The following is a 25,354-nucleotide window of genomic DNA, read 5'->3' on the forward strand; positions in this document are numbered from 1 at the left end:
TAAATGTGTGGAGTGTCTTATAGGCAGTTTTTTTTTTTTATGTCTGTTTGGATAGTTAGGCTTCTCTCCCAACAGGTTGAGAAGGTAAAAGAGAAGGAAATCAGGTCATGGATAGGTACAGTAATATTTATGCAAAGTGCTACAATTAGAGGGATTAATGAAAAGGAGAGACGCTGTACAGAGGAAAGACCCATGAGTCACTTAATGTAATGAACTGGGTGTTATGTTGTTATTGTCATTTGTCCATGAGAAAATTAGTGAATGGTTACAGGGTTTTGGGTTTTTTTTTTTTTATAGTTTGTCTGTAATTTTTGCCGTGGATTTTTTTTTTTTTTTACCTGGTAGTCCCATGGGCTCAAATATCCTATTTTATGAGACACCTGGACCAAGGAGCAGCATTACAAACTCACTGCACATACCTGGGAACAATAATAATAGTCTATATGTACATAATATGCTTTAATTCACATCAAAATGAAACCAAAACAACTGCAGGCATTGATCCCCAGTCTTTATTATGTCCTTACACACTAGCTATGCTCCTGGTTTAAGATTTTTTCTCCAAAGCTAACACTTGCACATTTACTAGTAAGCACTTGGAGGGGTGTAGCTGGTAAATTTGTAAACATTGTATCACTTTATAGACCAAAAATACAACATTTCATTAGTCTGAAAAAGTTAATGACATCCTATAAAGCAGTTAACGAAGAAGATTGTGTTGAGTAAAACATTTGGAGTTTCTAGAGATATGAGAGAGATGAAACTATATAGAGCTGTGGTTGTGAATTACATGCAGACAGCGGGCCTACACATTAGTTTTTGATAAAGGACAACCCAAATATTAGCGTTAAATATGTCCCTCTGATGCCTCCACTAAAATGTATTTGAAACATAAATATTGTGATTACAAACATGATCATTAGGTCTTTGTGGTCACAACTTTTACTTTTTATTATTCTGATTTATAGGAAACCTTTTTTGCTTAACGTGTGCCACACTGACCTGATGAATAATTTGCTAAATGCTTGCCTGTATGTGATGGGTCAGTGGGTTCTTTGTTGAAGGCAGAGGGGAGAAGTGAAATCAGAGAACTGGTGCTGGAGCAGAAATGAGTGAGGCAGAGACCTGTTCAGCCTTTTACAAACAACAACTGTAGCTCTTGAATACTCTTCTCAAACCAAGGCTTGCCAGATCAAACGAGTTTTTCAAATCCACATTTTACAGGTGTATACCTTCCCCTGGTCTTGTGTGTTGGCAGGATAACACAAGATCGGTTTACAATAGGAATGTAGTGGAAAAATTGCCAATAGCTTTTTACTGCAATTGGTCCTGACTCAGATGTTGTTTTGCAACAAAAAAATCCACCAAGAAAAAAAAAAAAAAGAAAAAAAAAATTGATAATCCAAGATTATCTAAGTTATATTTCTTTTGGCATTGTCTGAATTATTTATTGATTCAGTGTTTATTTGCTGATTCATAGATTTAAGAAAAGAAGAGCTCCTTTAAAGGTTTGCTCAACTCCCCAGACAATCACAGTGCTGTGCTTCAAAAGTTCTGTGTACTTTAAAAGACTTGAAACATTTTCGACTGTCTTGTACATCTTTTTATTTTATCGCACCAGCACAGTCTTCCTTCCTTTACAGCTGAGGATAAACCGAGCAGGAATTCAAATTGTGATGTATCACCGAAGTGAAACACAATATTTGTTCAGCCTTTAGAGCCCTCTGAGAAGTCTTGAGTGTTTCAAAGCAATGACAGACAGAAGTGCAGAAATAAACTGGTTGACACTGGAGTTCAGACAAAAACTGGATCTACATGGTAACTTTATATAACAGCATTTCAAAAGCAATGCAAATGTTGCAAAAAAAAAAAAAAAAAAAAGATAAAGCAAAAAGAAAAACAAAAGGGAGAGAAAAGAAGCACAAAGTGTGACACAAGCATCTCTTACGTGGAGATTAAGTTTGGACTTTAATAGATAAATGGAAAATGCTGTAATACTGCTGCTCATGTGGTCCATTTCAGTCTTTCAGTGTCTGTGATGTATTTATGGTCCTGTTTTCTGGCTGTCCTTTCTAATTAACACTGATAGTGTCTGACAAATGGAGACATCACAGTTTCAGCTGCTATTTTCAGCAGCAGTCATTGTATATTACCAGAGGCACCTGCTCCCAGTCTTGACAATGCATGATCATTACTTTGCTGAGTGCTCAAAAAGGTTAAGGTGATGTAATTCACATAAATCTTTACACCATATTTATTCACTTTATTTTCTTCAGTTTTGTTTTTTTTAAAGCACCCTTTTCATCAATGTTCTCTACAATGTGATCCTCTGCTATGGAGAGCTCATGGTGACCTGTTTGATGTCAAGCTGGCAGATAAGCAACAAAACCAGCAGTTATGAAAGTAATACAGAGGAGACACTTTATATACTTGTGCATGTTATGAAGGAATTCTCTGAGAAAGCATACTCAGATCCATCATCCTGCCCCTTTGTCCAGCTCTCTTCAGTACAAAGTGAGCAGCAGCACAGTGTGTGTGCCCTCCTCAGGTTACCTCCCTTCAGAGAATCCCAGTCTAAGTAAGAAGGGAAATAAATAAATTAGAGATCATTGATGGCATCTGGCTTAGTCAGCCCACCCTGCGTGTGTTTATGATGAGTAGTTTTCCAGTAAGCTGATGGTCCATAGATGAGGAAGAGAGAGAGACATGGGGCACATCTGTACTATCTGTATAGGTGTACAAAAATTATTCATGGAAGAATAGAAAATGTTTTATTGCCATATAAACAATTTCAGCATGTCTGTAACTTGTGTACAGGCAACTGTTGCCTTAATGCATAACTTTTTTTTTTTGTTTCTGTCTTTGATGTGTAGAAATGGAAGACTGGACATTATCAATCCTCATTATATCAAAGTTTTGTGATTTCCTGCATAAGACTGCAATGGTTCACTGTTTTCAGGCATCAGAAAAATGTTTAGATGAAAACTGAGAGAAGACAAGACAAGAGAAGAGCTTCAAGAAATAATATAGTTGCGTTTTGGGAAATGCAGGATCCAGTGTCCTTAAAATTTGACCCTACTGCACCACCTGCAACTGTTAGTCTGAGTGATCAATGGCAAGCTGCCAATGTTTAAGCTTTTTAATAAAAAGCAGAAAAACGTCTAGTTTTTGCCATTGTGATATGTATGACTTGCCATACAGCTGTATGAGTGAGAAATGACACTTGGTGGAAGGAATGAGAGATGCAACCATGACAAGAAAAGAAAAACACGCAGAGAATGAACTGACAGTACCGTCAAAGCATGACAGGAGAAAAGGACAGTTTGAACAACAAGTCAGAAAAGCAGGTCTCATAGTTGACAAGGTTATCAGGCTGTGTCTGTGCCAACAGTTGTCTCTGTAAGAGGACAGTCTGTTTAAATGTCAACACAGCCTGGGGGCAGCACGGATGTGCACTGAATAAGATATGCAGTCAGGAGATATGAGACAGGAACTGATGCAGGGCAGCGGGGTCATTTACATCATTAATATGGCAGCATATGCAGAAATACTTCTGTCACATGGAGAGAGATACAGTGCAACTCCAATACAAGTAACAAGTGATGCCATAGTTTTGCAAATAAAGAGATACATTACTGTAAATAAATTATTTCAGTGCATCCCTTTGAGGTAAACAATGTTTGGGAATTATCTTCATAATGTTCCCAAAGTTTAATGAATTAGTTTTCCACTTAATTTAACCCATTTGCTTGAAAAAAGTTTTTTTAAATGCACAAATAAATATTATTAATTTAATTGTGTCCTGATATTTAAAATGTATGTGTGTCAAATGGATTACATTTACATATATAGAAATCTACTTGTTGCAGACAGCTGTAACTTTTTCTATCACAAACACTCCTACACTGATGGCATACAGTTGTGGATTTAAGCATCATGCCCAGGTACACGTGCACAATCCGTAACTACAGGCCCAAAATATAAACTCATACATTTTGCTGTCTGTGGCAAACACACAATTTGGGTTGTTTGTATCTCGTCGCCGTATGATTGGTTCAAGGGGTTTTTTGCGCCCCCTGCTGGATTTTCATTGATACTACAACTAAACGCTCAACGAGCAAAATGAATAATCTAATCTTGCAGCTGAACATTTATGTTGACAGTTTGAAGTTTATTGCAAAGACTAGGAATAGGTATAAGTGATGCAAAAACGTCATGACTATTATTTTGTGACATTAAGTGACAATTAATCGTTAAATTCAATTTGAAATAAATTTGGCTGATTTCTCTTCCATCTTACGACCTCATTTATGGGTGAACTTAATCATTCCATCTGTGCTTTCTTGTGATGGAAGGCCACACACACACATATGAAGATACGAGGTTGTGTTTTTATTTATCTTTTCAAACATTGACAGAGCTTATGCAAGATGAATAGTCCTATCATCTGTATGTGCCACACTAGGGCCTCTTTATCAGCAGTCAGGAGGGAACAGATAACCACAGTGGGTCACATTTCAATAAGATGCCAAGACTGTACACACTGTCACAGTGGCCTCATTTTTTTCTTTTCTTCAATAAGAGGAAACTAATACAGCACATAAATTACAACAGGAAATGACCTAAAATAAATGTCCGTTTTCCATGTCATTTCATACTTTAGCAACACATTATGATTTGTGTAAGATTGTGTACTCCATACCAACATAGAATGGTTTGATGGTATGACCTCAAAACGAAAGCAACAAAAAGGTGTTAGATAACAGCCCCAAAATCAATATGATTGTGAAATAATCACAATTTTAACAGAGAAATATAATGAAACACAAACACCAAACTAGAAGTGAAATTTGATAGAATAAAAGCAACTGACCATAAAATGACACGTCATTTGTGCAGCTTGCTATAAATACTCACCCCCAAATAAGGCCATATAATACTGTCCTTTTTGTTCACACTCACAAACAACTTAAAATATTATTTGAAGTAATTCATTAAAGTACACTTAGAGTATGACATCCTTTAAAAAGGGTTTCTAAATGATGCAGCAGTGTGAGAAAGTTCAGAAAGAATAAAATATAGATGTTTTTCCCAGTGGTATTTCTCTCCTTTGACGTAAACGTAACTGGACTCAGATCACTACACTGAAAAAAAAAAAAAGCTTCATCAGAAGAATAAGGTTTTCAGCAAACACAATCCAAGCAGGATCAACATTTGAGACCATTTTATTACTTTGGTCTTTGATGTTATCCCAAGGTAAGGCCATAGCTTACAGAAACTTTGTAAACTGCATAATAAAAGTTTGAAAGGCAGAAAATTTACACAGCATCTAAAAACTGAAAGTCCTGGCCGATTTCACAAAGATAATATACCAAAGTAAGAGGTACAGTTAGAATGATTACATCTGTGGATTCATGCTACAATATGATTTAAATAAACCTTTGATTACTACGATGAATGAAAGCTTCTTTACATTGCAGAGTAAACACATCCAAAATGATGGGGAGGGCGTGGAGGTGTTTCAAGCATAGAGAGGCTGGTAGCCGCTCCTTTGGCTGCCAGATTTACAGGTTATCACACATACGCTCAGCATCCCAAAGAACTGCAAAAGGAGAAATGAAAGTCAGACACAAGCTTTGAAATGTGCTTCTTCTGCGATCTTGCGTTCCATGAAGAGATTATCTCCAGGACTTAAGTAACCAGAAACGCTAAATGCCACAAGCATGTTTTGCTATAATTTGAAGAGTAGACCACTGGACAACTAGAAAACCATGTCATTCAGAAATGTTTCTGTCTTTAAACCCATCTGAGTTCAGCTTTCTTAGAAAAAATTCTTTGAAACCCTTAATTGAATAAGTGGAGTGAGTAAATGCTGACATGTCTGAGAGGATGCTACACTGACCCTCTTTTGTTTCTTTAGGCAGAACTATGTCTACACATGAATGGATACATTACACATGCAACCCTGCAGTGCTTCAAGTTGGTTTTCCACACTTACAGGCTGACATATAACAGTTAGGCTTAGAAAGCACTTAGGAGTGACTAGATTGTATACATAGGACTACATCCTATCCTTTCTCTTACAGTATGAACCATCTGGTACACTGGCTAATGTGTTTTGTAATGTGTTTCAGGATAAACAGTGAAGCTTATTCAGCAGCTTGACTGTACCTTGATGATGGCAAAACCAAGAATGACCAGCATGCCATAAGTCATCACATCCCGTAGGAGGTGGTCCAGCTTGGCCTCACAACCCTAAAATACAAATAGATTGAAAGTCATTGTGCATTTTTGTTCCCATGAAGAGATTCTTTGAGGCACACCAGCAATTTTATGTAGTAAAGATAAATAAAAAGAATATTCAGTCTAACATCATGGCTTAAAATGAGTGTTCTCAACACAGCATTTCTATAAAATTATGAAATGAAAAAGTTTTTAAAGCTGAAAGAAGAAAGAATATACAAATTTAACCAGAATATGTCAAAAAGGGCAAGATTCTGTATGTTTTACCTCTACATTCAGCAGGCTCAGCTGATCCAGTCTGCCAGTGCACAGGGTTGTATTTTTACAGCAGGATGAAGGCACTGTGTTGTTGTGGGTTTTGAACCAGGTAGTGTTGGTCCAGCTGGTGTAATTGGAGACACCACAACACTGCAACTGTATAGACACAAACAAAATGACACGTTAAATATGTTTTGATGACATATTTATATTAAACATAAAAAATTGAACAAAAAGATGAACAACAACAACAAACACTTCATTTGTCTGTAACTGAATTTATAAACATCCTTTGGATATAACATAACTTTTGTCACGAATGAGCAAAGTTAGCAGTGTGCATGAGGGTGGACCAATCATATTTTGAGCTTGTGTTGCAGCCAGTGGTGCAAGGAATATTTTACAGTAAGAGGAATGGATCTGGTGACCTGTCCAGGCTGTACCCTGCCTCTCACCTCCTAATTGCTGGTATACGCTTCAGTTTCCCTGCAACCCCTAAACTGGACTAAGTGGTATAGAAAGTGAATGAATGAACAAATCCAGTTTCAATACAATCAAATTCAATATCAAACCATGCGTAAAGAGGCTTAAGAACAGAAGAGAAAGTGGCCTGCTGGGTCAATGATCTGAGACACACCTCAAGATCAAGATCAACATATGAAGTCACAAGATGGCAACATTACAATAGCCATTCCAGTCCCCAGACACCACCAAAAATCTATTGACAGAGCAGAGCTTGCAAAACAACCCAATCATTTCACAGAGCTAGAGGAATGAGGGTGATAAAATTACTCCCCAACAAGAACCAAGATACCTGTCTGTTTGGTTCAGATATTTTTTTTTACATCTGGTGGTGCTAGCCAAAGTTAAATGAAGTACATCAGAGTTTTGATGTAGGCTCTCTTTTGTGTTAGTCATTTTGCACCAGAAAAACTAAGAAAAAAGTCATCTTATTTGAAACATATTTGAAACAAGAAGCACTCATGGGGTCATCATTCAAATAATCATATCAATCAACACATAAACTAATATCACTATGTTTCCATCATCAGGATAGATACCACATCTTATGTAGTCCTTCACCATGGAAATATACTCTAAAACGCCAAGATGAAGCAAATGACTATATTAGTCTGGAAGTTATTAATGTAAATTGAATTTTCTGTAATTGCGGCTGTCCAGGTTAGGTGTTAGAGTATTTAACATCAACCATGATGTCATCTTGTATTTTTTTTTGTCATTGATTCTGTGCACTGTCTGTTGAGTTAGACACCATAATGGCAAAATTTTTCCAATCTGATAGTAATAAAAATTCATTTTAAATCCAGTCAGTGATGTGGCTCACTCCCAAAATATAAGACAGACAGTTCATAAAAATCTGAACAAAATCCATCCACTTTTTTTTTTTTTTTTTTAAGATATGTTGCCAACAGACAGACAGACAAACAGAAAGACCAACATTGCTGAAAACATAACCTCTGCTTTGGTGGAGATAATGAGTTATCTTTTACATTGAGAGTCAAAGTTTAAAGTAACGGGAATTGTGTCCAACTTGCTCAAACTTTTGCATGGCAGCTATCTAAGCAGGATGTAAATGACTGAACAACAATACAAAGGTTTTTCTGGGCTGAGTGAAGTCATGTTTATTGTTTGACCCATGGACATTGACTGTGATTCACATTTGACTAAAGTAAGTAAGTTCTGCATTCCTGACACCTACTACTGACAGACTCGGAGGAGGAAACGTGAGACATTCTGGTCATATACTCATGAAGAGCAGGGTAGTTTTTTAATGGACATGATTTAACTTGATACTATCAGACTGAAGAGTTAAACTAATAAAAAAAAAAAAATCAAGACGAGGAACTGCAACCAGGCAGGTGAGAGAGTGCAGGAAAAGCAGAAGAAGTTGATAAGTGTGAAAGTAGAAGTGAGAAACAAAGGTATCTATACACAGTAAACACACCACCAACCTGAGTCTGCAGCAGGTCCACAGCTGAGGCGTCAGCATCCTGTCCATCATACTTTGAAAATATTTTATTCATAGGGTCACTCAGGCTTGCATTTACCTGCACAGGTTCATGGTCACAGAAAAAAAACAAAAAACAATTACAATCGTTCATGTTTTTGTTATCAAATATAAAGCATAGCAAAATGTTGACGTCTAGCTGTGACTCACCTTGCCCTGGTAGATGAAGGTAAAAACCAAAGCAGCCACTTCAGCTGCAAAGATCACCATGATAATCAGGAAGAACTGAAAAAAAAAAAGGATGAAAAATCAGAGCTAGCTAGAAACAAAAATGATGCAAATGTATTAACTTCCTTTTTCATCATAAAGCAGACCATACCCTATTCCTCCACACAGATACACACACACAGACACACATATACACACACATATGCTTACAAAGCTGAGGCCAAATTTGGACTCGCGGAGTGTGGCACAACATCCCACCAGACCGAAAATGAACATCACCACACTGATGCCAATGATGATAGCTGCTGGGATGAGCGTGTGTTTGTCCTGAATGAAACTTTCAAAGGTGTCATAGCTCTTGATCATATAAGCACCAACGTAGGCCAATGCTGCTCCCGCCGCCTGCACAGGGAAAAGACATCATGTCAAATATCCAAGCGTTTTAATGTGTCAAGTCAGTGTATAATGTTGCTGACCATAAGTGATGGAAATCAGAAATGGAGGAGGAAATTCTCTAAATGGAGGATAAAAATGAACAAACAAAAAAACAGAAACATTGTCAACGGGAGCAGGCCTCCTTTTAAAACCGGATGTGTATTTCAGAGCAATCGAAGCATCAAAGCTCATTCTGTCATTAAATATTCATGTGATAAATGTGCAACAAAGACAAAACAGAAAACGGTATATACAGCCTGTACATATGGAAGTCGACAGCGTGTTAATGCACAGCCTGGAAGATCAGCAGCTGATTCAGTAACTTTATTCCTTTGTTTACATCATTGTTTGGCAACAACACCACCCAACCTACACTGTGGTCAAGGTGGGATTATAAGATCCTGCAACCGAACAGGAAATAAGGTACATGTACCTACTGATATACCATAAAACTACAGTTGTGATGTCATGGCAACAGTCTGAAACATACCAAACTAGCCACCAGGCCAGTGTTTCTCAATCAAGGTCCACAGGACCCCTCCTCGTCCTGCATATTTTATAGGTAACCCTACTTTACCACACCTGAATGAAATAAGGGGCTGCAAAGAACTTGATATGGAAATAATCTGACTGAGGTGATTTAGAGGAGGATCATGGGTAAAACATACAGGTCCTGGGGGTCCTGAAGACCTGGATGATGAAATACTGCAAAAGGTAGACATACCAACGTACAGAATATTAAGTGAACAAGTGACGAAAGAAAAAGCTGGTAGATCGGGAGCAATCTAGCAGAATAACCGTATTGGACATGGACTCTGGACTTTGTAACTTGATAGACTGTTTACATACACTAAAAGCTTTATAACAGAGTTAATGAAAGGGGAAAAACCCAGACAGTACAATATGACCTCTTTAAAATCATAGGGAAATATAATGTTATTTCCTTTTTTTCTGTCTGACAGAGATCCTGTATCAAACCTAAAACAAAAATAAAGATACAGATACAGATACAATGGAAACAACAAAAGAGTAAAAACTTTCTTTATGAGGAAATTTAATTGAAGTGGGTTCTAAGTAATTATCCAAATGGAACATTTTTTATATCATAAGGTTAAAGCCATTTGTTTAATTATAAAAAGGGAACGAAGTTGACTGTTTAAACACTACAAGATAAATCACAAACAGAATTTCTTTTATCGTATTATCTGATGTGCTCTCATGTGATTACCTCAAGGTGTGAAGGTAGATCGAGTCACACCCTCATCATGACTTTTCTGCAAGTCATTCTTCAGTAGTGACATCACTAATCATAAGACCGCATGCATATGAACCAGCCCAGTGCAAATTTACAATTATTCCGATTGTTAAACCACAGCTCTGCTTCTCTATGTTCTGTATTTCTTCAGCCAAGTCAAGAGAACATGAGCTGAATTTCCAAAACAGGGACAGCTGTTGATAAAACTAAGTCTGTCAAGTATTCATCCAACTATCAGCAGTCCTGACTTCCCTTTGCCCTTTGAAACTCACTGCATAGGACTTGATTTGAACTCCAATCTGTGTTTAAAAAAAAAACAAACAAAAAAAAAAAAAAACAGAAGCCAAACAGTAAAAAGCAGAAAAACAAACACTATAAACACCTCTGCAATGTTGTGTAAGTAAATCCTGGTCTGTTTTTTAAGTTTTTGGTAGCACACTGTGAGCACAGCAATGACTAAACTTGTCACAACAGATGGAATACTTTTGTCAAAAACATAACACAGCTATCTTCTTAGAAAAAACCCCCCAGAGAAATCCCCCTATCTTCTGTTCCTGCAGATTGGGTTTTCTGTATCACTTCCCCTGTAGCTGTAAGAGATATATATGATTGGCTTGGTCTTGTTCATATGTAAAGATGTGTGTTATGTGAGGGTTAATCATTTGCCCTGCAGTTCAGCCTCATGACTCCCTTCTCTAATCACTCCACAGTCACGGGATCCCTGTGGGGTTGTCCTTCTACACCTCCTCCACAGCTCACCCCCTAATCTTACCAGAAAATCTGGTTTTGTGCCTCGGAGGCAGCACAAAGAAGCTTACACAACATATAGTGTTCACATACACACTGCCACTTCTCTGGAATGTGATTAAACCCCCTGAGGTCATGTATCTTCATCTCTGGGAATGATTTGTGTTAGCGCTGTGTCTTTGACTGTGGTCCAGACCCAGAGATGTGCCAAGTTGTGCAAACTTGAGAGAAAGTGATAATGACGTTTTCTTTTTTTTTTTTTTTTTTTTGCTCATGTGCTTTGAAGCCTTCAGAGCAAATTAAATGTTTAACTTCTGATTTCCCCGTTGATTTACCCAATTTATTTAAATTAAAAAAACACACAAACATACAGCCAACAATCAACTCATAATAGAGATGATTCATTATATTCATGGCATGCAACACTTGGCTTGTTAGGTGGATTGTTTAATTAACACTTTTAATACAAACAAATTCAACTTTTGGAGGTTTACGGTAATTTTTATATTTTGGGTGAACATTTGGTGGTACTTGACAACTTGGCTAAACTAAACAACACCAGTAACCCTCCTTAATATATTTAAGAACAGTGAAACTAAAAACTCAGCTTCTCCTGTCATTTGTTAAGAAAGTCCCAATTGTTTGATGCTCTAGTTATAATAAATTTGCACAAAAGCAGAGATAAGCAAACTTGGACACTTTATACAGCCATGATACTCAATCAGAAAGTTTGACGGACATCACTGACCTGGAAAACAATAAATCCAAATAACAAAACTTTCTATGTTATTTGCTTAACACACCAGGTGAAAAGTAGGCTGCCTCTAATGCCTGTCAGGAAAACAAGCAGATTGTGAAATATATAGTGGGAGGCCGAAAGCTTTAAGACTGAACAATTTCCTCAGCATGGACTCAGAAGTTACTTATATCTATCAAAAATGAAAGATTATCAGAACAAAAAGCATTACACTAGGGCAGAGAGAAAAAAGGAAGAGCTAAAAAAAAAAAAATGGGGATGTGGATATTCAGATTTAACATTTGTGTTTTGTGTTCCCCACCCTCTTCTTTCCAGTGTTTACACAGACAATATTTCTAACAAACTGTAATGTAATTATACAGCCATCAGTCATAGACGGGGAGTAGAATTTATTTTGTCCCTTAAAAACCCATTTCCTCATACAAACACTTGGGTCATACACTGACCTCAAGCAGTGTGGCTGACAACGCTGCAACAGAGTTTAAATAAATACATAAATAAATAAATGAATGAATAAATAAATAGACTATACATGGTCTATACAAACTATACAATGGTACAGTGAAAATAAGGAGGTAGCAGGCTGGCCAGTAAACTGGGGCAAGAAGGATGTTTATCAAGTCCCAATTTTGATTTGTATGATCTCAATATTAACGCTCAAGCACAATAAAGATCCTTTTTTTTTTTTTTTTTTTTACTGATTATTTAGAAAAAATAAAAGATTGCTATCGTGTTGTCTCCAGGCACGGAATTAGATCTCAGTTCTACTTCCTATAAAGCAGTCCGTCGCAATACAAATCTCTGCAGGTGAAATATAAACAACAACACGGCGACTTACCCAAAATGTCAAGCTGAGGAAAAGAAGGATGGACTTAGACGTGGCGATCCCGCAGTCCATGTTGTCAGACGGAGCTAAAGAGATTGAAGGAAATTGTGGGATAACTGCAGTCCAGCTTATATCTCGCAGATCGCCGAGCTCCTACTGTCTCCAGTCACAAGTTTCCTCTATCTGTCTGTCTGACTGACTGCATGGACTGTGATCACATGGTCACGTGCTTTTTTTTTTTTTTTTTTTTTTTTTTTTTTTTGGGAGGGGGCGGGGGTGATGGGAGCATTACGAGCAGAACAGGTCCCGGCTTCCTCCACCCTGACCTAGAGGCAGGCTGACTGACCTCTTTTATACAATCTCACTGTTTTTACCCCTTTTTAAAAAAAAAAAAAAAAAAAAACCAAGCTGATCCAGTAGTTTCTGTGTCATCGTATTTCCTTTTTTCCCCCACTAAGGAAGCCTACACATGTAATATCATCAGAAAAAAAGCCTCACTCAAAATATACCTCCCCCAGCAATTAGTTTTGAAATACTCTTTGTACCTGATTGGTTCCGACAAACAATCTGAATACCAGGACGCCACGAATTCAGATAGATTATTTAAAACTTAAAGTTAAACACCTCAATGGGTTTCACCCACTCCTCTGATGGTAAGATGAATGACATCACCAACATTTCAGACCAGAAGTGAGTAGAGCCTGAGAGGATTTCTTCCAAGTGCTACATGTCTCTTTACAGTAGAATAAGACTAGCTCAAAATGCCACAAGGTTAAGTGAATAGAGGACTGATAGATCCTAAGAACACATCAGATACAACAACAGAACCCAAATTGTGTGATGATAAAGAAGGAACTCTGAAATATTTATAGTTTTCTTTTAACTAATGCAGGAATCTTTTTCAATTATATACAATTTGAATTGATCCTAAAGTAATCATCCATAGAGTCTTATTTGATTTTCAATTTCACTGCTTGCTTTAACTAACTAAAGGTCAACTTTCAAACAATAAAGTTTTCAGTTGGCTATTAACTTTTAATGTGTATTAGAAAACCAAGAATATCGCTGACTGTGCAATTTTGCAAGCGTTGTCTTGAATTTAGTAACCCACCCAAGCAGCAACGCCCCATGACACATTTCCTGTAGTTGCATTTTAGACTTGCACAGTCATAAAGAAGAATTGTGGACTGTTTCAGTAAAACATTCATTCTAATGAAATTTTTATCAAACAGCTCACAACCAGGAAGGATAAGACAAATATTTCTGTTGACAAATAGGGGAAGTGAACAGATTAGGAGGATGTACCTAAATCTGGATTCAAACTATGAGTGATGATAGAGAAGGAACTAAAAATCGGAGGTTCCTTCTCTAGCACAGAACATAAGAGCTTCATCTGACTGATGGAGGAACTTTCAGGAATTTCTTGAAATTCCGAATTACAGACAGCACAACCCAACTAGACAAAAAGCATCCATCTATTTTTCCATTTTCTGTAATAGCTTAGTCCAAGTCACTGTTGTGGGCATTAACAATGTTAATTATAGACTGAATAATTAAAGCTTTCGTGGCTATGAGGCACCAAAATGAGTATTCACAGCACAGACTGGAAACATTTGGAATACTCTTAGTAAACCCTTGAGATGCAGCTGAAAAGCAACACTTCATGAGACATTTCCTTTCATTGCTTATGAGACTCACACAATCATATTGAATCAGATAATCATTGCTTAACAGCCCTCAACTGGGAGAGATCAAAACTCTGACCTGACCTTACAGGGAAAAAAAACATTTTCTTAGTTACAGTTCTGCTGTTATTGGCCCATTTCACAAGCTTGTGAAGCCTTTGTAACTTCTAATGCTGGATTATTGACTGTAGATCTGACTTCTAACCATAAAATTTCACGATTCAAGAATGAATCTACTGTTTTCACAGCGATCGCCCTGAGCTGCTAAAATGGTACCAAAGCGTGCTTTCTCCACAGTGCTCCACAGGTGGGATGATGCTTTGCTGTTGGAGCCATTAGTTTATCATTGTGCATGTGTGAGAAAAAACCTAAACTTTTTCCCATAAAACATTTTTCCAAGACTAAAGAAGAAGAAAAAGAGGAAGAATAGAAGAAGAGAAGGAAAGAAGGCATTGTCAGTACGACTCTTCCATGATTACATTTCCCAGTTTGTACACTTTTGATTCTTAAACTCAACTCCTTTATGTGTGTCTCTTTCCCTATCAGCCCAGATGTAGGCAGAGGAGTGGAGGACAAACATGAGGAGAGGAGAGGTGAGGTAACAAGTACTCAAAGCAAAGTAAAATACAGGAAACAAAGCAAAACAAGTTTATTTATAAAGTGCATTTCCTACACAAAGGCAATTCAATGTGCTTAACATAAATAACAGAAATAATACAAAGAAAAATAAAAAAAGAGACAATTAAAATTTGATCAAAAGCCTTACCATACTTACTGTGCATAAAATATCAGTTGAGTGGAAGAAATATGTTTTTAAACCTGATTTGAAATCTTTACTTAACCACTATTAGGAGTTTGTTCCAGTCTTTACAGCATAACAGGTAAATGCTATGTATTCTGGTTACTCTGGGTTCTACCTGCTGACCTAAACCAATAGATCTGAGCGTTCACCTCTCACTGTAGTTTAGCAAATATTCTTGACCAAAACCATTTAGTGATTTGTAGATGAGTAGCAGCACCTTAAAATCAATTCTGTAGTTAACTGGAAACCAGTGTGGAGACTTCAGGACTGGGGTAATTCACTCTCTCCTCTTTGTCTGTTAAAACTCTTACAGCAGCATATTGAATAAGCTGAAGTTGTTTAATGCTCTTTTTGGGAAGTTCCACAAAACCACAAAACAAATTGTTGAGCCACTAGAGAAAAACATGTTAATAAGCTTCTCTTGGTCTTTTTCAGACACAAACCGTTTGACTCAACTGATGTTGTTTCACTGATACAAGGATGTTTTTGTAATTGAAAGAGTATAACTTCAAACAAATGTCAGCTATGTAGATATGGCATAAATGCATAACTGAACAACCAATCAGAAAGTTTGACAGACATCACTGACCTGGAGAAAATAAATCCAAATAACAAAAATCTTAAGGTTATTTGCTCAACACACCGGGTGATAAGTCGGCTGCCTCTAATGCCTGTTAGAAAAACAAGCCATTACAGATAATATATGATGGAAGGGCCCAAAGCTGTTTCCTCAGCATGGACTCAGAAGTTACTCATGTCTATCAAAGATGAAGAATTATCAGACAAGAAGCATTAGACTAGCGCAGAGAGAACAAAGGAAGAGCTAAAAGAAAAGGGGATGTGGATATTCAGATTTAACAACAAACATGGATGCTTATGTCTTGTCCCCCATCCTCTTCTTTCCAATGTTTACACAGACAATATTTCTAACAAACTGTCATGTGATTATACAGCCGTCAGTCATAGATGAGGAGTAGAATTTATTTAGTCCCTTAAAAACCCATTTCCTGGCTGACAATACTGCAACAGAGTTTAGATGAATAAATAAATAAATAAGTAAATATGAATAAAAATATCAAATATACTCTGCATGGTTTATACAAACTATACAATGGTAGAGTAAAAATAAGGAAGTAGCAGAACGGCCAGTGAACTGGGGAAGAAGGATGTTTATCAAGTCCCAATTTTGATTTGTATGATCTCAATATTAATGCTCAAGCACAGTAAAGATCCATTTTTTTACTGATCATTTAGAGAAAATCCAAGTAAGATTGCTACCATGTTGCCTCGAGACACATAGACAGCTGGAGCTGACTTTTGAGAATAGAAAGCTGCATGAGATGCTGAATATAATGGACGATGTTCACATCCTCTACACACCGAGACAGAGACAGAGACAGAGAGGTACTGGACATTATTCCTGCAAGCAGCCGTTGACCTTCAGCATAGGGCCTTATAATTTTCTTTTAACTAGTTATTAGGGCCCGAGCTATACAAAGCTATTTTTTGGCCAGACTGAGTGCATGTGTTCATGGGGTGGGAAAGGAGCACCAATGAGCTTTGGTAAAGTGATCCGCTTCAGGTCCTGAACCAAACTGAGGGCCAAATGTCTGAACCTTCAGTGCTCTGTCAACCATGCTGTCTTTCTAAATCAGTTGTTGAAGTTACAGCATGGAGATCTGCTCTGTACAGAGGAACTTTTTGATGGGTTGGTGCCAATGGTCAAGGAGGGAATGCAACAGACAGAGCTTTGGCTGATTTAGGAAAGTCTCATCTCTCCGGGCAGAATTACAAAAGTTGTCACACCCAAAGACACATTGCTGCAGTCTTCTTAAAGTCAAACACCTGACTCCTCGAAGCTTTTTCAAAACATATTATGCACAGTAATCCAGTCTGGACTAAGTGACATGAAAGTTCCCTGATAAAACAAATTTTCAAGGTAAAAAAGTAAAACGTTATTGCTCACATTTGTAGTTTGGGCAAGAAACACACTGGTGTGACCTTATGTGGCCACTTTTACAAGCAGTCACAGAAGACACTGGCTCACCGCTGCAGGCTTTAAACAGAACTACAGTTCTTTTAAAAGTAAACACAATGTTGTAATTTTTGTGTTTGTATCTGCAAGCAACTGGAGAAGCCGCTATCAGTGCACCACAGAGGGCAAGACTGCATCGTTTGGCAGTCTTCTCCCTTACACACAGAATAATTAATTTTATATATATATATATATATATATATATAAATGCCCACACAGCATTTGGTGAAGAAGGTGAAGAAAAGTTACTGAATACCTTTCTTGTAAGAGCTTGCAAGCATAATAACAGCAAATGTGTAAATTGTGTCAAGTAACAGAAAAGCTTTACAGATGATTTAAACTAAATACTTGTTTTTTATCAATCTGAAATGAGATATAATGTACCTGTTTGCTTATGTTGTTTATGAGTGTTCCATCGTGTAAGGCAGTGGATGAATAATTGGAGAAATATGTTGCCTATATCATTCTTTCACATTTGATCAGTGCACATTTGTATGTAATTTATAAACATCCAAAGTTACATAAAAGTTGATAAAAGAACTTTGATGTTTTAAATAATTCTAAGTTTGTTTTTTTTCCACACACCCCTCCTTACTGGCTGATAACTCTCATTCTGGCTCAGGTCCATCTCTTTGGAAACTTTGGGTATACTCAGTGTTGTGGCTTCTGTGCAAAATTTTATTATATAAACCCTCATTTACTGACAGCAATTTTTTTTCACATGACACACTTGAAAATCGCCTTTGGTCATTCTTTTCCTCGGTACTCTCAGTCTATAAATAATACTCACTACTTTAACTTTGCAAGAGGACAACTGTGTTTCTTCGTGGGGTTTGTAAGAAAATTATTAAGCATAAATGGCTGAAATAGATCTAAATTTTGACCTCAGTTTATTATAAACTTTTCTCTGTTTAACTTTGTTTAATTATAAGTCTATACACTCGATTACTTAGACGATGTAACCTTTTAAGATGTCCAAAACACACATCTCAAATTACATTCGGCATCTGCCAACTTGTAAGTAAGCAATATACTTTTATATATTTGATAAATCCTTAAATAAGAAATGTAAATATAGGCAGGGGAGATTGTAAGTATTTTTATTATGAGGTTTTTATGTAAATATTGCACTTTTTACGCAGAATTTTCACGGTTTGATCCATTTGGAGAAAACACAAACGTATTTGTGATAAGGGAGAAGAGGCGCACTTTGGTGTTGGGGCTGCCTCTACACGGTTCTCATGGGGGTTTCATAAAGCCTGACCCTGTCAAGAAGGACAAGCAGAGACATCACTCTGTCCTGTCTGTGACCTTCTCTGACCTGACCCTGCTCTTCCAACTTGACCATGTCTTCTGCTGCGATTGCGTTGCCCTCCGCACCTGCGGCTAAATCACCCAAAAAGAAAGCTAAGAGGAAGACAGCTCCTGCGGTGTCCAGCCTGATCCTCAAAGCTGTGGCCGGGTCCCAGCAGCGCGGTGGAGTGTCCTCGGCTGCCCTCAAAAAGATTCTGAAGGCTGGAGGATATGATGTGGAGAAGAACAAAGCCAGAATCCGCATCGCCCTCAGGCGTTTGGTGGCCAAAAAAGCTCTGGTCAAGACCAAGGGTGCTGGGGCGTCTGGGTCCTTCAAACTTAACAAAAAGCCCCCTAAACCCCGAAAGAGGAAGGTGGTGAAAAAGAAGAAGCCAAAGGCAAAAAAGGTGAAGAAGGCCAAGAAGAAGGCAGCCGCAAAAGCCAAGAAATCACCCAAGAAGAAGAGAAAGACAAAGAGCCCCAAAAAAGCCAAGAAAGCTGTTGCGGCCAAGAAGCCCAAAAAGCCAAAGAGCCCCAGGAAGACCAAACGCAAGGTGGCCAGGTCTGCCAAAACCAGGGCAGCCAAGAAGTGAGGACTGCTCTTCCACGAAACCCTGAATGCAACTCAAAGGTGTTTGTTCAGGCCTTTGACTTTGTGTGGACTATTATGAGCTGAGTTGCTTTATTTATTTGATTTTAGTAGAAAAGTCTCAACCTGCTGTTTTACTGCACTCCCTTTCTCCTTTTGTTGTGGACTGTGATCGACAGAAATGCATTGTTGGAAATAAAATCATTTTAATTTCCAGAGAGTGAGATGTTGCCTTTTTTTTATTTTATTTATTCGTCTATTTATTTATTTATTTATTTATTTATCTATTAATTTATTTGAGACACTGACAACTTAATGATGTCTTATAGGCTAGCCAACTTCTCGGTTTCTTTGCGCGTCTGTGTGTAAAAGCCCTCCAAAAAGTTATCTGCGCCATTGTAAGATCTTGTTAAAAGAATCGATAGTTTAGATGAAAAGTCAGTGATGCAGGATTCAAAGTTATCCTTTAGCCTGGGTTTTTTGTCGGTGTTTAACAGTTACGACTCCACCTAAAAAATGTATTTATGGATAAAGTATACGCTTTTGGATGCTTTATTTATGCATATGCGACAGATTTATGCTCGTTTACATTTGGTTTCCAGTTTGGTTCAGCTGTTTGGTTCTTTGGATTGTTCTAATTTTTAGCAAATGACAAGCAACAAGAGATATTCTTAATTTGGCTGATACTGTAATTCAAGAGAATTACGCACACCATTTGCCAGTAACTGAGTAGTTTTGTCATGAGAAATGTCATGACTCCACGCAGAGGAATGACTTGATGTTGATCTTTAAGCATAAACAAATGTTTATTTAACAAAAGAATTATACTTAACAAAAGAATTATATTTAACAAAAGAATTATACTGACTAAAGTCCAAAAATACAGATAACTCACCACAAGAACAGTTGTTATAGCGGACTGGAGAAGAATGACGGGAAAAACCAACGTAGCTTTAAATAAAAACGTCAACCAATAGACTGTAGAAGTAAAAACAGGATTTTATTCCCATACCGCAGGTGTGCAATAATCCCATTAAGTGTTGAGTACAGAGGACCCAACAGAGGAAGGAGAAACAGAAAAACCAGGAAGAGCAGGAGAAGTCAGGCAAGGAATGCCATTAAATAGCCTATATCAGGTGAACTAGATGATAAATAAAATTATTAAATAAATATAGTATCCTTATTAATGTAATCTTTGTGTAATGCTGTTGCTTTAAAACGCTGAATAAAAATTAATTTAAACCAGCTTTAGTGGTTCACCTGGTGTCGTGGCGCCATCTACTGGTAAGAAAAATAATTGTCGCTAGATGGCAAACAATGTCGATGAAGATCCTGTCATCCAGTTCAGTTTCTTAGAAGAGTTATAAAACAAGGCAACTGGACTTGTAGAGTTTTGTTGTACTTGTCTTTTCTTGTGTTATAATAATAACGCTGTCGCTTTAAGAGAGTGTGTTTCTGGTGAGAAAGGCAGGATGGCAGACGTGTCGAAACCTATAGTTTATGGGCTTTACGCACGAGAGTGAGCTGCTAACTTTGGTAGAGTGTAACGTTTTGGGAAAAACTGTTCGGTTTTGTACCTCATCTGGATAATAAACACTAAAGTTTCAAGTTACAAGCTGTGGCCAGTACGTGAGCCGGGGGGGGGGGGGGGGGGGGGGGGGGAGCTTCATCGTCCGGAGACCGTTCAGGAAGGGTGAACACTTGTATAGCGGGCATCCAAACACTAAGCCTTAGTGTTTAGTGACTAAGGTCTTCAAGCAGAGGAAGCGCAAAAAATGTGGAACCTATGCGAATCTGTGACGTCAGAGTTAGTCTACATTTCTCTGCATAAAAGCCTATGTGTGTTAGAAGAAGAGCGAAGTATTATAAACACTGTTTATGAAAACAATGACTAGAAAAAGAAAACCTTTATCAGACAAACGATTTGTAGGCTACAACATGCTTCCAACGAACTTCCCCAACAACACGTTTGATATAACTCCTTTACATGTTTGATTAAGTTCTACTTCTGTACTTCCCCCATAACAAAATGTTTTTACCCGACTGCGTGTTTGTGCAGAATGTACAAGGGCAGACTTGAATGTTGGACAGGGACATGAATATCTAGATATTTCAAATGACACACACTCATGTGATGATGCTTCATACACAGCTGGAAAAACAAAGCCACTTCCTCCAATCAGAAACCCTACACGTTTACTTTCAGTTCCTTTGGGAGAATCTAATGGGGCTTTTCTTGATCAACAGGTTTTAGATAAACTGTAAATTCCCCTTTTAATTACCCACCCATCCTTTAAAGTAAATTCAAGAACCCATTCTTTGACTTATTAGTTTATTTTAAATAGTTTCAGTATGTTTGGTGGGTAGATTTCTAAACAGATTTATGACATGGTGTAGGCACTGTTTACTGCATACACCCAGATATGTTTTTATAGAAATAGCTGAAATGTTTACACAGATGATCAGGGTTTGTTTTTCATTTAACTAGATGTCTTAGAAAATATAAAGTGAAGAAAAAGGCAGAAAGGAAAGTGAAAGCAAAATACCTCTTCTGTTTCTGTTCTGTCATGTGATGGCAAGCTGGTATAAAAGGAGGTGTGATGTGATGCAGTTCTCATTTATGACAAAGCCATCATGAAGACAGAGCTTGTATTACTGGCTCTCCTTTCTTTTCCTGTCTGTTTCTCTGTCCCTCTGAGCCGCCCAACCAACTGGCTCAGACAATGCCGTGCCTCCACCAACTTCTCCCTCACAGCACTGGAGGTGCTGCCAGGTGGAGGCTGGGATAATCTCCGGAACATGGATATGGGTCGAGTCATGAATCTCAGCTACTTCCAGTGCCAGACCACTGAGGATGGGCTCTACCTCATCCCAGATGAGGTGTTTGTCATCCCCAACAAGGAGACGGGTGTGGAGACCAACTCAGAGATCATCAGTACTTGGCTGGAACAGAAAAGTTCCACATCTCAAACCATAAATGCTGATGTATCCTTCCTATCAGTGCTGAATGCTAAGTTTTCTTCTGAGAACACAAGGATGAAAACTCATCAGGTCAAAGACTCATCAACTACAGCCAGAGTGCAGGTAAAGTTTTTCTTTTTAAATAATTGTTTCAATAGTTTTTCATGTAAAACATATAAATAAGGTTTTTTGCAATCAAAAGAGAAAATATTTTCTGATTTTTTTGTCCATGCAAATAGAAAAAAATCCTTCTCTCCTATAGACTAAGCAAAATATAGTAGATAAAAAATGTTATTTAGACTCAAATATCCTTAACTCTTTAAAGGTCTTTTATGCAATGTGTGTTTTTATATACTGTCCTAGAGTTTAATTTGAGCCAAGAAGAACATAAAAAGAAGTTTTCTGTAAATATGTAAAAAGAAGAGTTTAAACATTTATAACATTATAATCCCTTTTCTTCAAAAGGTTCGTAACTTCATCTACTCAGTGAAGGCGTACCCAGACTTCAATCTGGATTCACGCTTTGCTCAGCAAGTCAAAGAAATAGCTGATGCAGTGGAAAACAACCAGACAAGGAATGCTGCATATCTGTCCGAGAAGATGGTGCTGGACTATGGGACTCATGTTATAACTAGTATCGATGCTGGGGCTTCTTTGGTGCAGGAAGACTACCTTCGTTCTTCATATGTGTCAACCAGTGCATCAGACACCTCCACCATCAAAGCGCAAGCTGGACTAAACTTTTTTGATAAACTCAAGTTTGACATAAGTAGTCAAAACACCCAACAGAGTTCATCGCTTCAAACTTATCAGTCCAACATTCAGTATTCCCTCATACAAAGCCATGGAGGTGTACCTTTCTATCCTGGCATCGGTTTGCAAAAGTGGCAGGAAAGTACCAGAAATAATCTGGTTGCTATCGACCGATCCGGATTTCCGCTCCACAACTTCATAAACACCAACACTTTGCCTGATCTGCCGCCACCCACAATTGGCAAAGTGGCTCTGTCAGTGAGTCAGGCCATAGATCGCTACTACAAGATAAATACCCGCCCTGGCTGTGTAGACGTCGGCTCTAAAAACTTTAATTTCCAAGCAAACGTTGATGATAACTCGTGTGAGGGCCCTGCCACAAATCTTAGCTTTGGGGGTGTGTACCAGGCGTGTGAAAAACTCACCCCAGATGCAGATCCACTTTGTGCTGCAATGGAGCAGAAAAACCCTGACACAGGAGATTTCTCCTGCCGTTCACCTTATTATCCAACTTTACTGCGATCAGAAGTGAGACAAAAAGATTACACAACATATGACTGTTATGAGGAAAGTTATTCCTGTTGGCTGATTTTAACTTGCCACAGAACACAGTGTCAGCATAACTATCACGTTCGCTCTGCTCGCATTAATACCTACTGGTGTTCTGTGAATGGAAAAGCCCCCGACAACTCAGGATATCTGTTTGGAGGCATTTATAGCCCTTCCTCCCAGAACCCCATCACGAGAGCCAAAAGTTGCCCCCCAAACTTCATTCCAGTGAAGTTTCTCTCAGATGGCGAAATGATTTGTATTAGTAACGACTATGAGACTAGCACCAGATACTCGGTACCATTTGGAGGCCTTTTTAGCTGTCAGTCAAACAACCCGTTGGCTGGGCAGCAACGCAGGTGCCCTCCCAAGTTCAGTCAGCACCTTGCTACAGTCAGCGACGGTTGTGAAATCCTTTACTGTGTCCAGTCTGGACTCTTCACAGGTGGGCAGCTGCTTCCAATCCATCTGCCTCCCTTCACTAAACGTCCACTGGTCAGCATGCAAGCCACTAACACAGTGATGGTGATGACTGAAGGAGAGATGAGCTGGGTCAGAGTTGGGCAGACTAAAGCATGGAAACTTGCCAAACCAGAGGAAATCAAGGAAATTGTTCGAAAGCTTAACCCAGACTTGAATTCGATGTCTGGTGGGGAAAAGGCAGGGGTTGCGTTTGGTGTGATGGGTTTGATGCTGCTGGTGATTGTTGTGGCAGTTATCCTGGTGAAGAAGAGGAGGAGGATGTCTGGGTTTAGGGAAAGAAGAGGCTATGAAGAAATACGTCATGAGGCTGAGAGGCAGACAGAACAAGGCGAGGAATGATAAAGGTAGAACTTAGAGGATTAGCACGTGAAAACAAGATATGAAAGGTTTTGGTTTTAACTTCCTTGTTTGTCTCAGACGTACTGATGCTTAAAATGGTTAATTACTGATCTCGGGAAAAATGACTGGTTACAAATAAACACTTCTTGTACTTTCTCCCGCTCGGAAGAACGGAGAGGTAGAAGGCTTCTAATGAAATAAAAAAAAAAAAAAAGAAAACTAAGAAAGGAAAAATAGGGAGCGTGAAAAACAGAGGGAAGCAGACAAAGGAAAAACTAAAAGAAAAAAATGAACAAAAAGGAGTGAACCGAAAAAGGAATGAGGAAGTCAGGCTGCAAGTTTAATTTAAACAGACCCGCCTTTCGAACTTCCAGCCAATCACGAGTTGCTTCTGTCAGAGGCTGACCAACCTTATCCAATCAGGTCAGCTTTGGTTCCTTCCCTCTGCGCCTCATTAATGTGAACATGATACTCAAATTCTTTACTTTGTTTCGACTCCAATACACATCAAATCACATTCTTAAGAGTTATGCAGACTCCTCGTTTGCTGGGAAGAAAAGCATTAATTTATAGTATTACTTTCACACATGAAAACAAGATTGGCTACATGTATTTCTTATTAAAGGTGATTTAATTAATTGTACTCAGTCTTATTGGGTGATGAATCCTGAAAAGGAAACATATTTTATTCGTTCACATTAGTAGCTTAAGAGAGGTCTGAAGCTTTGAAAACATAATCAACAATTATTTAATACAGTATTCATGATTATTAGTGGTGGGTGATCAGTTCAAAGAATTAAATTACATATCAAGATAAAATAATGAAAAAGAAGAAATTCAATAAAAACAATTAACCAAAGTCATTTAGACTAAGTTAAATCGGTTACAGACAAACTTTAAAATAAGATCAATGAAGTTGAGCATCTGAAGTTTTCCTTTAATTGGGAGGAGAAGTTTGAAGCTCTTTCCAGTCCCCTCTCAGTCAGGGGAGGGGGTTGTTCTGGCATCATGAAGTCTGGTATTTTGATGAAAGGTGTAATTTTTGACAAGAACCAGCATTTGGTCAGATGTGACTCTCAGTATCTCGTGCCCTGTAAAACTATAAGTTGCGTTAGGTGTTTCACATAGAAAATATCGTTTGTTGATC

General features: G+C 38.0%; 3 protein-coding genes across 4 annotated transcripts; 2 read left to right on the plus strand and 1 right to left on the minus strand.

Annotated features, from left to right (window-relative positions):
• Positions 1–4,771: 4,771 nt before the first annotated feature.
• tspan36 (tetraspanin 36) lies at positions 4,772–12,864 on the minus strand. 2 transcript variants are annotated; one of them, XM_079250657.1, is made up of 8 exons: positions 12,731–12,864; positions 8,909–9,100; positions 8,681–8,755; positions 8,475–8,570; positions 6,511–6,657; positions 6,172–6,255; positions 5,474–5,602; positions 4,772–5,144 (listed from the first exon to the last, which is right to left on the minus strand). In XM_079250657.1, the coding sequence occupies exons 1-7, from the start codon at positions 12,788–12,790 to the stop codon at positions 5,522–5,524; spliced, it is 735 nt and encodes a 244-aa protein (XP_079106783.1). In that variant the 5' UTR covers positions 12,791–12,864; the 3' UTR covers positions 4,772–5,144; positions 5,474–5,521. The 2 variants fall into 2 exon arrangements, with proteins under 2 accessions (XP_079106783.1, XP_079106782.1); XM_079250656.1 differs by having other exon boundaries at positions 4,772–5,602.
• Positions 12,865–18,533: 5,669 nt separating this feature from the next.
• Positions 18,534–19,346, plus strand: LOC306763875 (histone H1.4). Its single transcript, XM_079250830.1, has one exon. The coding sequence runs from the start codon at positions 18,587–18,589 to the stop codon at positions 19,124–19,126; it is 540 nt and encodes a 179-aa protein (XP_079106956.1). The 5' UTR covers positions 18,534–18,586; the 3' UTR covers positions 19,127–19,346.
• Positions 19,347–21,756: 2,410 nt separating this feature from the next.
• On the plus strand, positions 21,757–24,207 carry LOC306764464 (macrophage-expressed gene 1 protein-like; the record flags this gene model as incomplete). Its single annotated transcript, XM_079251638.1, has 2 exons — positions 21,757–22,206; positions 22,549–24,207. 2 exons carry the CDS (start codon positions 21,757–21,759, stop codon positions 24,205–24,207), a joined length of 2,109 nt encoding a protein of 702 aa, XP_079107764.1.
• Between the last annotated feature and the right edge of the window lie 1,147 nt (positions 24,208–25,354).

Source organism: Telmatherina bonti, assembly GCF_933228915.1.
Source record: "Telmatherina bonti genome assembly, chromosome: 13".
Taxonomy (NCBI): Eukaryota; Metazoa; Chordata; class Actinopteri; order Atheriniformes; family Telmatherinidae; genus Telmatherina; species Telmatherina bonti.